General features: G+C 40.3%; 1 protein-coding gene across 1 annotated transcript; it reads right to left on the bottom strand.

Annotated features, from left to right (window-relative positions):
• Positions 1-1,617: 1,617 nt before the first annotated feature.
• LOC133767684 (olfactory receptor 6C2-like) lies at positions 1,618-2,556 on the bottom strand. The gene has a single exon (XM_062202118.1). It carries the CDS (start codon positions 2,554-2,556, stop codon positions 1,618-1,620), a length of 939 nt encoding a protein of 312 aa, XP_062058102.1.
• Positions 2,557-16,531: the final 13,975 nt, after the last annotated feature.

Genomic DNA, 16,531 nt, shown 5'->3' with positions numbered 1-16,531 from the left:
GTGCAAGATCTGGTGGTTTTACTACTGAATTCTACAAAATATTTAAAGAGGAAATGAACTCCAATATTTTTCAAAACTATTCCAAAATATTTAATAGGATAGAACTTTTCTGTAACTCTGAGTTTCAAGTAAATCAATAATTTTTTTAAAAAAAAGAAATGATCAAAGGCACAAAAAATGGAAACACATTCTTTGATCATGGATTAGAAGAATCAATATCAGGGCCAGCACTGTGGCATAGTAGGCTAAGCATCCACCTGCAGCACCAGCATGCCATATGGGTGCCAGTTCATGTCCCGGCTGCTCCTCTTCAGATCCAGCTCCCTGCTTATTACCTGAGAGAGCAGTGAAAGACAGCGCAACAGTTTAGGCCCCTACGCTTGTGTGGGAGACCCAGAAGAAGCTCCTAGCTCCTGGCTTCGGATCAGCTCAACTCCGGCCATTTCAGCCATGTGGGGAATGAACCAAAGAATGGAAGACCGAATTTCTGTCTCTCCTCCTCTAAGTGTGCAACTGTTTCCGAAATAAATTAAATCTCTAAAAATAAATAATAAAAAAGAAGAATCATATCATTAGAATGTCTATACTAACTAAAGCACTCTACAATGTATAAAATATGAATGACATATTCACAGAATTAGAAAAACAATCTGAACATTCATATGGAAACTGGATGTATATAGTCAAAGAATGAAAGTAGATCCGTATCTCTCACCATACACAAAATCGAATCTATTTCTCACTATACACAAAATCAAACCAAGATGGATCAAACACCTGAGACTATGAGGTCACAGGAAGAAACTGTAGCAGAAATACTCCAAGACATGGTGTGAGGGATGACTTCCTGGACAAGACCCCCAGTGCCCAAGCAACAAGAACAAAACTCAACAAATGAGATTATGGTAAACGCAGAAGCTTCAGCACATTTAGAAACTATTTAAAAACCGTAGTGAATAATCTGGATGAGAACACAATTTGATAGAAGCTGTCCTTTATAATTTGTCCATCCCATTACCTCCTTGAGGCCTATTAAGCTTTCTGCAAAGAGCAACAAATGCACAAAGATATACACAGGTGCACCCACAACGATGACAGGAACATGAAATCCTATCGAGATGGAATTTGGACTTTTATCACAAGAAATTGTATAACTTTTAAGCACAAGGAACCTGAGGAAGATTTTAGTCGACATGTATAGCTCCCTGGAAAGCGGGAAGCACAAAATGAGGAGTTTTCTCAAACAGGGCAACCACCTGGCCTTTCCTGCAGACATAGACCACAATGGCTGCTGTTCCTGTGGACTTTGAGCCTCATGTCAGGTCATGTTCGTCACGGCAAGACTAGTCAACAAGTCAGTAAAGTGATGCTGTTGACATTCCATGGTCCAGTGAGTATTCACAGGTGTCTATAAGTGCTTATGAAAGATTAACTCCTATGCATTTCTGGGAAAAGAATGACCTAAGGAAGATTGCTAACATGTGAATCAAACATGTACCCTGCATTTAGCTGAAATGGGATGTGTCACATAAAAAGCATGAATAAAGTAAAATAAGGTGAAGATGAAACACAAATAAAGAATTGTTTTATGATTTGTTACTTTAACCTGCTAGGCCTTCAATTCTTTGAGATGGCTGCAATCCTTTTGGTCATGTCTTTGAAAGCTTGTATCACCTGCTTGTTCCTCAGGGTGTAAATGAAGGGATTCATCACTGGAGTAACTGAGGTTATGAGCAATGCCACCACCTTATTCATAGCCACGTCTTCTTTTGCAGATGGCTTAATGTACATGAAGACGCAGCTTCCATAAGTGATAGAAACCACAATTATGTGAGATGAACAAGTGGAAAAAGCCTTTGTCCTCTGCTGAGCAGAAGGGAATCTGAGAATGGTCCTGATGATGTGTGTGTAGGACGTAATCACACACCCTAATGTGAACAGAAGCGTCAGCACAGCCAAGATGAAGACAAAGTGCTCCAAAAACTCTGTGTCATTGCAGGTGATCTTCAGCATGGGCCCTACGTCACAGGCAAAGTGATCTATGATGTTAGAGTCACAAAACTCGAGATCAAAGACCAGAGTAAATGGTGGGGTGATGATGATTAGAGTAAGCATGACACACCCCATGAGGATCCTGATGCAGACTCTGTTGCTCATGATGGTCATGTAGTGCAGGGGTTTGCAGATGGCCACGTAGCGGTCATAGGACATGGCTGTCAGGAGAAGGAACTCAGTTACACTGAAGAAGAAAACAAAAAATAGTTGAGTGAAGCATGCATTATAGCTTATAGTATTGTCCCCAGTTGCCATTGCGTACAGGAATCTGGGAATGCAGAAAGCTGTAAAAGAGAACTCCAGCACAGAGAAATTCCGGAGGAAAAAGTACATGGGTGTTTGGAGGTGAGAATCCACCAAGGTGAGAATGATGATGGCCAGGTTCCCAAAAATACACAACAAGTAGGTTAGAAACAAAAAAATAAATAGGAATATCTGTAGATTTGGATCATCCGTTAGTCCCAGCAAGATGAACGTTGTTAGTGCTGTATAATTCCTCATCATTGATTCCTGACTAAGTCCTGGTATTTGTGAAAAAATGAAAGAAGGTAGATTGGAAAAAAAAAGGACTGTCTGTATGAGCTAGCAGTAGGGGTGGTGAACATGTGAGCTGAGCCACAATTCTAGTTTGTTACCTGTTAATCCAGAATGCAAGTGGAGGGGTAGGGTAATCAATGACCACACAAGACTGCCACTGCTCAGTTACCCTAGAGATCAACCACAGGTCCTTATCATGCCACATTTACTTCCCAAAGCCACCCTCTGAAGCTGATTATGATATAATCCTCCTTGTACAGATGATGAACTGAAGTGCAGAAATGTGAAAGATCTTGCCCAGGGTCATCAATTGAGGATTTGGGCAACCAGGATAGTGAGAAATGGGACTCTCAGGCACTGAAAAATGCTGCCTCCCTAACTGTAATTTGACTGATTCTGCCTTATTTTTTGAGAAAATGACCAACATCCTCTTTGTGATGCCATCAACTAACCACCAGGGGACCCTATGAGTCACGATCCAGGGCTTTCTTATTATGATTATTATTTAATGGTTTCCAAAACAGACATGGAAAATGAGTATTATGAAAACACTGTATAGATTTCGAAAGTCTTTATTTTTTGCACTAAAATTAACTAATTTTTTTCGATAATCCGGGAGGCAGAGAGAGACAAGGTCCCCATCTGCTGGTTCACTCCCAATGCCTGCAATGGCGAGGATCAGGCTGGTCCAAAGTCGGGAGTCAGAACTCTGTCTCAGCCTTTGACATGAGTGTCAGAGGCACCGTCATTTGAGCCACACCACCTGCTGCCTCCTCTCTTCAAAGGAATTTGGAATCAGGGCATGAGCAAACCGACAGTGTCTGAACCGCTAGGCCAAATGCCCATTTTCCATACAGTTTTTGAAGTACCCTCATAGGTATTTTCCTCCTTTTTTCTTTTTCAACTTCTGAAAATTCACATAAAGGGAACTAATTTCATATACACAGATTAAAGAGCAGAATATGCTTCCAGATTTCCTTATCCAGAGTGAGAACTATTGCAGAGGTCGTTACTCTTTGAACATAACAAGTGGGGATGGCGATGTGGTACAGCCAATAAAGCTGCTGCCTGTGACTCTGGTTTCCTAAATGGTTGCCAGTTTGAGTCCTGGCTACTCCACCTCTGATCCAGCTCCCCGCTAATGGGCCTGGCAAAGCAGTAGAAGATGGCCCAAGTGCTTGACCCCTGCATCCATGTGGGAGACCCGACAGAATCTCCTGGCTCCTGGCTTTGCATCAGCATAGCTCTGGCCATTACAGCCACTAGGGGGAATGAACCAGCGGTTGGAAGATTTCTCTCTCTCTCTCTCTCTCTCTCTCTCTCTCTCTCTCTTTCTCTCTCTCTTTCTCTCTCTCTTTCTGTCTCTCTCCAACTAAATAAATCCCAAAATAAATAAATAAATCTCTCTATATAAATAAACCTTTTAAAAAGAAAATAACAAAGAATTACATTTCTTTGTAACTGAAACGTTTTTCCATTTTCCATTTTCAGTCCTTATTTCTAGGGCTTCCGATCAGCCTTATTATTGAGATGTAATGGGGCCTTCCCAGGAGACCCCACATGAACAGTGTTCTACAGTCTTTTACAGCACATTCTCCACAAGCTTGAAGGGCATTTCTCCTGACACTGGAGACTCCTGTTGAGAGTGCTGTGTCCATTTCCAACATGTCCCTACACACACTTCAGAGCTAGCCAACCCTGAATCTACTGAAAGGCATCTGATTTGCAGTGCTTAACAAGCGGTTGGAATGTTGGCTACTTCTCCCCCCCCCCCCCAGGTACTGTAGAATCACTCAGCAAATGATCACACTAGATCAAATGTTGAAGTTGAGACACATTCCTATTGCCCTTACTTGTCCTCTGATCCGGCCTCCAAATGCCTCACTAAGTGCCTCCACTGTGTCCTCAAGCTGGCATAAGGCCTGTGCACACATAACACTACTATAAATTCTTCTTTTACAAAAAAATCAATATTGGTACAGTCTTTTTGAACATACAGAATGAACCCATTCAGGAAAAAATACTAAAATTCATTGCTTTATTATGTTGTTTACTAATAAAAGAATACTTCCGTGTCAAAGATGTTTTGTAGTACTGTGTATTAAAAAGACACAGCTATCTCTCCTGATCTTCAGGTTGCATAACCAAACATAAACATTCGGCAGATATTTTTGTTAGACTGAGATAACAAGAACATTTCCTCAGGATCTCATTGATTGGAGACTATAGTCCCTTCCTAAAAGTGTATTTTCCTATCCTTGTAATTTCTTCCAAGAGTATCTTTTAAAAGCCTTCCTTTTGGGTAGTGCCACGGCTCAATAGGCTAATCCTTTGCCTTGCGGTGCCAGCTCACCGGGTTCTAGTCCCAGTCAGGGCACCGGATTCTGTCCCAGTTGCTCCTCTTCCAGTCCAGCTTTCTGTTGTGGCCCGGGAGTGCAGTGCAGGATGGCCCAAGTCCTTGTGCCCTGCGTTCACATGGGAGACCAGGATAAGCACATGGCTCCTGGTTTCAGATAGCACAAGCCGCAGCGGCCATTGTGAGGTGAACCAACAGAAAAAGGAAGACCTTTCTCTCTGTCTCTCTCTCACTGTCCACTCTGCATGTCCAAAAAAAAAAAAAAAAAAGTCTTGCTCAAATTTGAGTACCACTGGTTAGAAAATAGATTGACATCCTACGGGTTCCTACAGAGTTAGTCCTATGAAGAAATGTTGTTCTTCATTATTTAGGACCTGGGTTTTGAAACACATAAGTCAAACCCTTCTGCCTGAAACGTCCAACTACTTGGGCTCTGGATGTGTGACTAAGTAAATCATACGTACCACTCAGATCAGGTTGCTGTCCATGGCTTCTGTGAGCCATCTGATCACAAGATACTGAAGGTATTTCAGAGTCGAGTAGCAGCTTTTCTAGTTATGATGGTACAGTGCTTCTCATGTAGCGCCCAGTGCATGCACTGTCTGTGAATGGGCAGAGAACTCTCGGGTTTCCATTGCCTACAAAGCCTGAGGACTTTCCCGAATGACCTTCACCTTCAACAAGTCTCTTCAGGATACCAAATAAAGAGTAATGTCTGACTTAGCGCTGGGAATAATGCTCACTCTGCTTAGCTGAGAGAAATACCTGTCGTTGTCATGGAGAGAAACTCTTTGTTTTGGGCAAAGGCAGTGTCCTGACCTGTGTAGGAAGACAGATGTCCCTGACAATTCTATCTTGAAGAGTGGTGTAAGTTATATCTGCTTGGTCCCAGCAGATGGTTAGGAATCATTTGATCAAAGAAACAAAAAGTACCCTAGGGACCCCAGGTTCAACTGTCCCTAATTAACCTATCATGGGGTGAACTTGAAGACATTTTGTGAGGAAAAGCTAAACTGCTACCCATTGGGATTGTGTCCTTGGGGAAAGGAAAAGGCAACAATACAATCAGCGACTGGTCAGGTGCAGAGCCATGTGTCCGTTGAAAACTCAGGTGTAGCTCTTTTGCACTGTTCTCCTTGCTTGAGGATGCTTTAGCAGAGATCAAAGAAGTAGCGTAATTGGAACGTCTACAACTAGCTACTGGCGCTTGATGCACCTCATAGGTGTTTTGTCCATTCATGTGACCCACTATTTTTTTCCCCCTTGGAATCTCATATTCATTTAGGTGTTTTTGTTTTTGTTTTGTTTTGTTTTTCTTTGTTTTTTTTTTTCCCAGAGTGTCTTGGCTTTCCATGCCTAAGATATTCTCATGGGCTCTCCAGCCAGATTCGAATGCCTTAAGTGCTGATTCTGAGGCCAGAGTGCTGTTTAGGAAATCTGCCATTCTATGAGTCTGCTGTGTATCCCGCTTCCCATGTTGGATTGTTCTCATGACCCATTATTCTAAATACTTTGGAGATTGGGTGCTCACTCTGCTACTTATTCCCATAAACTTTATTTCCAGATCATTTTATGTCTCAACATATGTAACCAGTAGGAGTAAATTAATTAGAGTCCACTTAGAAACTTCAAGATTAACTTCTATGTATAGATTTCTTTTTTTTTTTAAGTTATTTAACAAGTAGAGCTATAGACATTGAGAAAGGTCTTCCTTCTGTTGGTTCACTCCTCAAATGGCCACTATGACCGGCACTGCGCCAATCCAAAGCCAGGAGCCAGGTGCTTCCTCCTGATTTCTCACTGTACATAGATTTCTAAGAGTCACCATGAATGAGTGTTGAATTTAACACGCAGTAAATCATCATGTCTAGTAAATAAAATGCAGCATATGTAGTAAGCACACAATTTATCTCCTTTTGTCTCTTAGAGCAATAAAAAGATATGAATTATTTGCTGATATTTTAAACAGAAAAAAATTCAGTTTGCAAATGTTTTGTTTAATTTTGGTATATGATTTTCAAAGTTCAACTATCTTCAAGTTTTCCATTATGTGCTGATGAGACATGATTTGGGGTTGGAGGTTATGCTCATTTTACAAAACAAATTAAGGAGTACTCAACTTTTTCCTGGCTGAAAATTTTATTATTTCCTTGGAATTATTTGCTCTTTGAGAATTTGGTAGGCCTTGAAACTGGTGTTGGCTTTGTTGAAAGGTTTTAATCTGTTGATTAGTTGTTTAAATCTCACAGCACCATCTAGGATTTTATTTTTTACCATCAGATTATTTTACTGAATTTGATTCTTTTACTAAAAATGTAGAGTTACTTTTTAAGAGCATTTTAGTGTTTTGTCTTTGTGATCTCTTCTGTATTTACAAAATTGCATTCCATCTTTGATATTATTTGTTTCTTTATTTTTGAACAAATTATCAGAAATGTTAATCTAATTAGTTCTTTGGAGCAAAAGCCTTTCTAAATTCCCCTCATATTAAGTCTTTGTTTTCCATTTTATTGTTTTCTGCCCACATCATTATATATTAATTTTGTGTCTTCTTCAGAGTTTGTTTTACTCATGTAAAGTGGAAAGTTGAGCTTCAAAGACCTTTTGCAAATACATTTACTTATGAATATACATCTGCTCAAAATTATCATTTTCTGTGTATGATACATTTCAACATGTGCTACTGGCATTCACTTTACAATAATGTTTTATAAGCTCATTTACATCTTTATTTTGTATAAACTATGAATGTGTGTTAAATATGAGTGTGAATGAAATAATATAAAATGTGACTATGAGAGATACTTTATATCCAATAAGACTTCATTATTGATGAATACATAATATGAGTTGTATGTATACACTATTTGTATGTATTTACATGATGAACACATATTCAAATATGACTTTTTTAAAAGAATGATTTATTTCAGAAACAGAGTTACAGACAGATAGAAGGAAAGGCAGAGAGAAATCTTCCATCTGCTGGCTCACTCCCCAAGTGGCTGCAATGGATGGAACTGAGCCAAACTGATGCCAGGAGCCAGCATCTTCTTCTGGGTCTCCCACATGGTTACAGGGGCCCAAGGATTTGGGCCATCTTCCGCTGCTTTCCCAGGCCATCATCAGGGAGCTGGTGCAGAAGTGGAGCAGCCAGGACATGAACCAGTGCCCATATGGAACGCCGGCACCACAGGTGGGAGCTTAACCTACTACACCATAGCACCAGCCCCTTAAATATAACATTTTCAAGTTTTCACATGGAAAGTACTCTTTTTTCACTTTCAGATCTTCATTTTCTTAGTCACCTTTTTTTTGTGTTTTATGAATTATAAGCATTCACAAAATTTTATTATATATGTTTGCTTTTAAACAGAACTCCATTACATGTATTTATATATATTATATTTAATGTTCTACATTTTCCTTTTTTTCCAAAGTATTTAATTACATATTTATCAGAGAAACTATTCCTTAGACCATGTATTTCTTGTCTCATAATTCAGGAACACAGGTCAGTGACAAACCTCTATGGAACTCAATCTGAAAAAAAGTTTCCATTTACCCATATCACTGGGCACTCTGAAAGATACCAGCCTTCTTAAAATCCTTCATGGGGGCCGGCGCCGAAGCTTAACAGGCTAATCCTCCACCTTGCGGCACCGGCACACCGGGTTCTAGTCCCGGTTGGGGTGCCGGATTCTATCCCGGTGGCCCCTCTTCCAGGCCAGCTCTCTGCTATGGCCTGGGAAGGCAGTGGAGGATGGCCCAAGTCCTTGGGCCCTGCACCCGCATGGGAGACCAGGAAAAGAACCTGGCTCCTGGCTTCGGATCAGCGAGATGCGCCGGCCGCAGCGGCCATTGGAGGGTGAACCAACGGCAAAGGAAGACCTTTCTCTCTGTCTTTCTCTCTCTCACTATCTACTCTGCCTGTCCCAAAAAAAAAAAAAAAAATCCTTCATGGGATCACAATTTCTGTAGAAATCTGCATGTGCCTTCCTCCTTGGTTTAACCACAATAAAGCTACATGGAGTTGCAGCCTCCAAGGAGGCCGATCCAGCCTCAAAACGCCTCCCTAAGTGCCAGTCAAGGTGCGGACTCCCAGCGCAAACATGGACACAACACACGACTCCAACAGCTGAGAGGCAGGGAAAGCACTAGCTTATGAGACTGAGAAATTAGACTGCAGCAGCCCATGCCACTTGCAGCACAGCTGAGAGGAGAATCTGGAATGAGTCTAGCCTGGAGCCTCAGAGGGGACAGGATACCTGCTAATGTCGCGGGTAAAGGGGGCACATTTCTGTGGCCCAGTCACGCTACCACAGTGGCCAGGTAACAGGCTGAGAGAGGGTGGGGGCCATTTTGAATATATATAACAGCACGCCTGTTCTTATGCAAATACCCAGTAACAGGCAGAAACAAGGTGGTACCACCCTGTCAGCAGCTGTAGCAGTGGCTCAGGACCACATGCCAGGCAACTGAGGGGAAGAAAGCACCACTGTGAAATGAGAAGGGGCTGCGCCCTTAGCTCTTCCATATTGTGTGATCCAGGAGTTTTACTAAGGGAAAAATCCATGTTCCTCATTGACTTCGAGTCTGGCTGGGAGGATTGACAGAGGGCTGGACACCCACAGTCTCAACATATCACAGGTTCCGGGGCTCAAAACACCTAGGGGGAGCACCCACAGGCAGCTGGCTCTGGCAAGAATGTGGGGGAAAATGTACCCTAATCCACTGGTGGTGGGAATGTAAACTGGTACAGCCACCGTGGAAGACAGTTTGGAGATGTCTCAGAAATCTGAATATAGACCTACCATAGGACCCAGCCATCCCACTCCAAACCAAAAGGAATCAGCATATGAAAAAGTGATCTCTACCCCCACATTTATTATAGCTCATTTCACAATAGCTAAGATATGGAATCAACCCAGATGTCCATTCACTGAAGACTGGATAAATAAATTATGGCATACATACACTGTGGAATACTATACAGCAATAAAAACAATGAAATCCTGTCATTTGCAACAAAATGGATGTAACTGGAAATGATTATACTTAGTGAAATAAGCCAGTTCCAAAAACACCAATACCATATGTTTCCCTGATCTATGATAACTAATAGAGTACCTATAAGGTAATCTACAGGAGTGAAACTGACACTTTGAGATGCTATGATTTTGAACACCCTTTGTCTCAATTGTTGAGGAATAAGGATTTTTTTCTTCATGCTATTTGTTGAAATTTTGACATAATGTAGAGTTAAACTTATGAGTATAAAGTTAACTGAAAATATGTCTTTGTAAAAAAAAAATAACAATGGGAATAAGAGAGGGGAGAGGAAGAAGGGTGGGAGTGTGAGCATGAGGGAGGGTAGGTTGGGTTGGGCCACTATGTTCCTAAATTTTTATATATGAAATGCATGAAGTTTGTATACCTTAAATAAATTTTTAAAAACAGTGTTAGATATTTATGGGATACTATCAATCAACCCAACATATGAGTGTTAGGAGTTTCTGAAAGGGTGGAAAGAGAAAATGGATTATAAGGCCTATTCAGAGAAATACAAAATTACAAAAAAATAGAAATTACAAAAAAATTCTCCAATTTGGAGATTTAATATCCAAATACACAAAACACACAGACCTTCTATTAACAAAACCAAAAAAGACACATTGTAGTCAAACTTTCAGCATAAAACAAATAAAAAATATTCTAAAATGTGTAACAGAGAAATGCCAGATTACTTTCAGAGGATCCCCAATGAGACTCACAGCTAACTCCTCATCAGAAACCCTATAGACCAGGAGAGAATGAAGAGACATAGTCTAAGCCTTAAAAGACAAAAACTGTCAACCCAGAATACTCTATCCTGAAAAGCTCTTAATTATGAATGAAGGTGAAATAAAGACCTTCTGTAACAAACAGAAATTGAAAGAATTTGTCACCATCTTTCCAACCTTACAAAAGATGATTAAGGATGTGCTACTCACAGAAACACAGAAGGATAGTCAACATTATGAAAGAATTTGAAAGCAGAAAATCACCTAGTAAAAGTACAAAGGAAATCCAAAGCAAACAATGGGAAAATGACAGGGCCAAGTCATTACTTATCAATAGTTACCTTGAATGTAAATGGCCTCAAATTCTCCAATTAAAAGATACAGACTGGATGAATGGATTAAAAAACAAGACTCATGTATTTGCATCCTACAAGAAACACATCTCACCAACAAAGACACATGCACACTGAAAGTGAAAGGATGAAAAAGATATTCTGGGGCCAGCACTGTGGTGCAGTGGGTTAACACCCTGGCCTGAAGTGCCTGCATCCCATGTGGGCACCGGTTCTAGTCCCTGCTGCTCCTCTTGCAGTCCAGTTCTCTGCTATGGCCTGGGATAGCAGTAGAAGATGGCCCAAGTCCTTGGGTCCCTGCACCCACGTGAGACACCTAGAGGAAGCTTCTGGCTCCTGGCTTCAGATCAGCACAGCTCCGGACGTTGCAGCCAAATAAGGAGTGAACTAGTGGATGGAAGACCTTTCTCTCTCTCTCTGCTTCTCCTCTCTCGGTGTAACTCTGACTTTCAAATAAATAAATAAATCTTTTTAAAAAATTCCATGCTAACAGAATGCAGAAATGAGCAGGTGTAGCCATCCTAATATCAGGCAAAATAGCCTTTAATACAAAACTTGTTAAAGTAGACAAAGAAGGGCAATATTTAGCAATTAAGGGATCATTCAACAAGAAGATGTGACTATTATAAACATATAAGCACATAAGCAGACACAGAGGATTTAAAGATCATGGAATAAGGAGTGGCATGCAGTGCTAGGTGAGGGATTATGGTTTTTAAAAAAAGTGTAGGAAGTACACTCTCAGGGGAGAATTAGAGAGAAAACTGCAATGGAAACTCTAAGGAAGGAAGAGGAATGCCATGGATCTATGTACAATGCGTGGACACGCAACACGAAGGCAGACACAACACGTGACTCCTGCAGCTGAGAGCCAGAGAAAGTGCCAGCTTTGGAGACTGAGGTGAGATCGGACTGCAGCAATCCATTCTGCTGGTGAGATAGCCAGAAAGAGAGCATGGCATGGGTCTGGCCTGGAGCCCTGAAGGGGAGAGGGTATTCTCTGACTCAGTAAAAATAGGGGCACGTTTCTCTCACCCTGTGCCCACCTAAAAGACACGAAGATTTGGGGTAGAAGCAGCAGCTGTGGAAGCCCTTTTGTGCATGCACAACAACCAGCTGAAACAAGATGTTATCTTCTCAACACTACTGGCAGTGGCAGCTCCAGTGCAACTAGCAGGGAGAAGGCAACATTTGGATAGCAGCTCTTGGGTCTGCATCTGATCCTCAAATTGGAGCAGCTCTAACCATTGTAGCCATCTGGGGAGTGAACCAATGGAAGGAAGACCTTTCTCGCTGTCTCTCCCTCTCACTGTCTGTAACTCTACTTCTCAAATAAATAAATGAGAAATCTTTTTTAAAAAAAAGAAAGAGAAATCAAAATGAAATCTTGGAAATGAAAAATTCAATAGAACAAATAAAAAATACACTGGAGAGCCTTAAAAACAGAATCAGTGAAGCAGAAGAAAGAATATCCAACTTAGAAGACAAAGCACAGTAAATTATACAATCATACCAAACATGAGAAGAAGAAATTAGAAAACTAAAATTCACTGTTGGGGATCTACAGGATACTATCAAACAACCAATATATGGGTTCTAGGAGTTCCAGAAGGCATGGAAAGAGAGAAAGGATTAGAAGGCCTTTTTAGTGAAATAATATCATAAAACTTCCCTAATTTGGAGAAAGAAAGGGACATCCAACTACATGAAGTACACAGAAATCATAATAGACACATTGTAATCAAACTCACCATAGTAAACATAAAGGAAAGATCCTAAAATGTGCGTGAGAGAAACACCATATTACTTTCAGAGGATTTCCAATTAGACTCACAGTGGACTTCTCAGCAGAAACTTTACAGGCTAGGAGAGAACATCAAGATATATTCCAAGTCTTAGGAGAAAAAAACTGGCAACCCAGAACACCATACCTTGCAAAACTTTCATTTATGAATGAAGGTGAAATAAAGACCTTCCATAACAAACAGAAATTTAAACCAGCAATAAAGACCCTTCCAAAAAGAAAGGCACAGAACCAGATGGCTTCACTGCTAAATTCTACCAGACATTTAAAGAACTAATTTCAATTCTTCTCAAGTTATTCAAAACAATTGAAAGGGAGGGAATCCTCCCAAATTCTTTCTATGAAGCCAGCATCACCTAAATTACTAAACCTGAAAAAGATACTACAAAGAAAGAGAACTACAAAACAATTTGAAGATGACATGATTCTATATATAGGGGATCCAAAAAACTTCACCAAGAAACTATTGGAACTTACAGAAGAGTTTGGTAAAATAGCAGGATATAAAATCAATACACAAAAATCAATAGCTTTTGTATACACAGACAATGGCAAGGCTGAGAATGAACTTCTAAAATCAATCCCTTTCAAAATAGCTACAGAAAAAATAAAATACCTTGGAACATATTTAACCAAGGGTATCAAAGACCTCTATGATGAGAATTACAAAACATTAAAGAAAGAAATAGAAAATGACACCAAAAAATGGAAAAAATCTTCCATGTTCATGGATTGGAAGAATCAATATCATGAAAATGTCCATTCTTCCGAAAGCAATTTACAGATTCAATGTGATACCAATCAAAATACCACAGACATTCTTCTCATATATAGAAAAAATGATGCTGAAATTCATATGGAAAAACAGGAGACCTCAAATAGCTAAAACAATCTTATACAACAAAAACAAAGCCAGAGGCATCACAACACCAGATTTCAAGACATACTACAAGGAAGCTATAAACAAAATAACCTGGAATTAGTACAGAAATAGATGGATAGACCAATTGAGCAGAATAGAAATGTCAGAAATCAATCCAAGCATCTTCAACAAACTTATATTTGACCAAGGTGCTAAAACTAATCCCTGGAGCAAGGACAGTCTCTTCAGCAAATGGTGCTGGGAGATCTGGATTTCCACAAGCAGAAGTATGAAGCAAGACCACTACCTTACACCTTACATAAAAATTCACTCATGATGGATTGAAGATCTAAACCACGACCTGACCCCATCAAATTATTATAGAACACTGGGAAACCACTGCAAGACATTGGCACAAGAAAAGATTTCTTGGAAAAGACCCCAGAGGCACAGGCAATCAAAGCCAAAATTAACAAATGGGATTATATCAAATTGAGAAGCTTCTGTACTGCAAAAGAAATAGTCAGGAAAGTGAAGAAGCAACTGACAGAATGGGAGAAATTATTTGCAAACTATATAACTGATAAAGGATTAATAACCAGAATATATAAAGAGATCAAAAACTCCACAACAACAAAACAAACAACCCAGTGAAGACATGGGCAATGGACTTAAGCAGACATTTTTCAAAAGAGGAGATCCAAATGGCCAACAGACACATGAAAAAATGCTCAGGATCATTTGCTGTCAGGGAAATGAAATTAAAACCACAATGAGGTTTCACCTTACCCCAGTTAGAGTGGTTTACATACAGAAATCAAGAAACAACATATGCTAGAAGGACGTAGGAGAAAAGGTGCCAAGTGCCCTATACCACTGCTGGTGGGAATGTAAACTGGTAAAGCCACTATGGAAGACAGTATGGAGATTCCTCAGAAATCTGAATATAGACCTACCATATGACCCAAACATCCCACTCCTGAGAATTTACCCAACGGAAATGAAATCAGTAAATAAAAAAGAGTTATCTTTACCCCCCCATGTTATTACAGCTCAGTTCACAATAACTAAGACATGGAATCAACATAAATGCCCATCAAACAAAGACTGGATAAAAAAATTATGGGATATGTACACTATGGAATACTACACAGCAGTACCATAAGAAAAATGAAATATGTTCATTTGCAACAAAATGGATGAATTTGGAAAATATCATACTTAGTGAAATAAGCCAGTCCCAAAGGGACAAATACCATATGTTCTCCCAGATATGTGACAACTAATAAAGCACCTAAAAGGAAATCTGTAGAAGATAAACTGACAATAAAAAGAAGCAATGACTTGAGCTGCCCTTGTCTTGACTGTCGAAGACAGTTTTCTGGATTGTTGTTGTTGTTGTTGTTGTTGTTCATACTATTTGTTGAACTCTTTACTTAGCATAGAGTTAATCATATGTGTATAAAGTCAATTGAAAGTATATCTCAATAAAAAATAAGAATGATAATAAGAGAGGGAGGAGGGACAGCGCCACGGCTCAATAGGCTAATCCTCCACCTGTGGCGTCAGCACTCTGGGTTCTAGTCCTGGTCGGGGCGCTGGATTCTGTCCCGGTTGCCCCTCTTCCAGGCCAGCTCTCTGCTGTGGCCCGGGAGTGCAGTGGAGGATGGCCCAAGTGCTTGGGCCCTGCACCCACATGGGAGACCAGGAGAAGCACCTGGCTCCTGGCTTCAGATTAGCGCGGTGCGCTGGCCACAGTGCACTGGCCGAGGCGGCCATTGGAGGGTGAACCAACGGTAAAGGAAGACCTTTCTCTCTGTCTCTCTCTCTCATTGTCCACTCTGCCTGTCAAAAAAAAAGAGAGGGAGGAGGAAGTGTAACTGTAAAGCTTTATAGCTCTGCATGCATTCCTGAGGACTTACTTCTAATGGCACAGTTTAAAAACTTGTCATGGGATCCCAAATCCCAATAAGCTGCATGGTACAAATGCCATCTTAATTGTTAAAGTGATCATATTAAGTGTCAAAGTGAACATATAGATAGGATTAAGTATTAAAGTGATCATATAAATAAGATCAAGTGTCTGGTAATAATAATAGAATTATAAAGGAGAGAATGTTCCACATCGGAAGTAGTCCACACAGCAGACTCATAGAATGAAAATCGACCTCAGAATCAGCCCTTAAGGTATCTTGGTCTGGCTGAAAAGCCCATGAGAGCATTTCAGGCATGGAAAGCCAAGACACTGTGACTAGAAATGTTCTACATGATGGATCTCTGTGAGTGAGACCCCCATGGAAAAAAAGAGCCATCAAAGAAGGAGGTACTTTTCTTTAAAGGGAGGAGAGAACTTCTACTTTGCTTATGGCCCTGTTTAAATACTGATGGAGTTTGTGGATTCAAAAGGCTTCCATAGCCTAGGCAGCTCATGTCAAGAGCCTCAGGTGGTCACTGACATCATACATAAGAGTGTTCATTGTTAAATTAACATCAGGAGTCACTGTGCACTTACTTCCCATGCAGGACCTCTGTCCTCCATGAGTTGTATTATGAGAGTTAACTGTAAAACTTGTTCTCAGTTTTTTTTATGTGTGTGTGTGTGTGCAAATTGTTGAAATCTTTACTTAGTGCAGAGTTGGTCTTCTGTGTACAAAGTTAATTGAAAATGAATCTTAATGGAGAATGGGACTGGGAATGGGAGAGGGAAGAGGAGGAGGGGTGGGAATGTGGGTGGGAAGGCAGGTATAGTGGGAAGAATTACTTTATTCCTAAATTTATACT

Source organism: Lepus europaeus, chromosome 10 (assembly GCF_033115175.1).
Source record: "Lepus europaeus isolate LE1 chromosome 10, mLepTim1.pri, whole genome shotgun sequence".
Lineage (NCBI taxonomy): Eukaryota > Metazoa > Chordata > Mammalia > Lagomorpha > Leporidae > Lepus > Lepus europaeus.
This window is presented reverse-complemented; position numbering and strand designations above follow the sequence as displayed.

Bases quoted from the DNA above. Each gene is read 5' to 3' on its own strand.
- LOC133767684 (XM_062202118.1), bottom strand. From the start codon at position 2,556: ATGAGGAATTATACAGCACTAACAACGTTCATCTTGCTGGGACTAACG.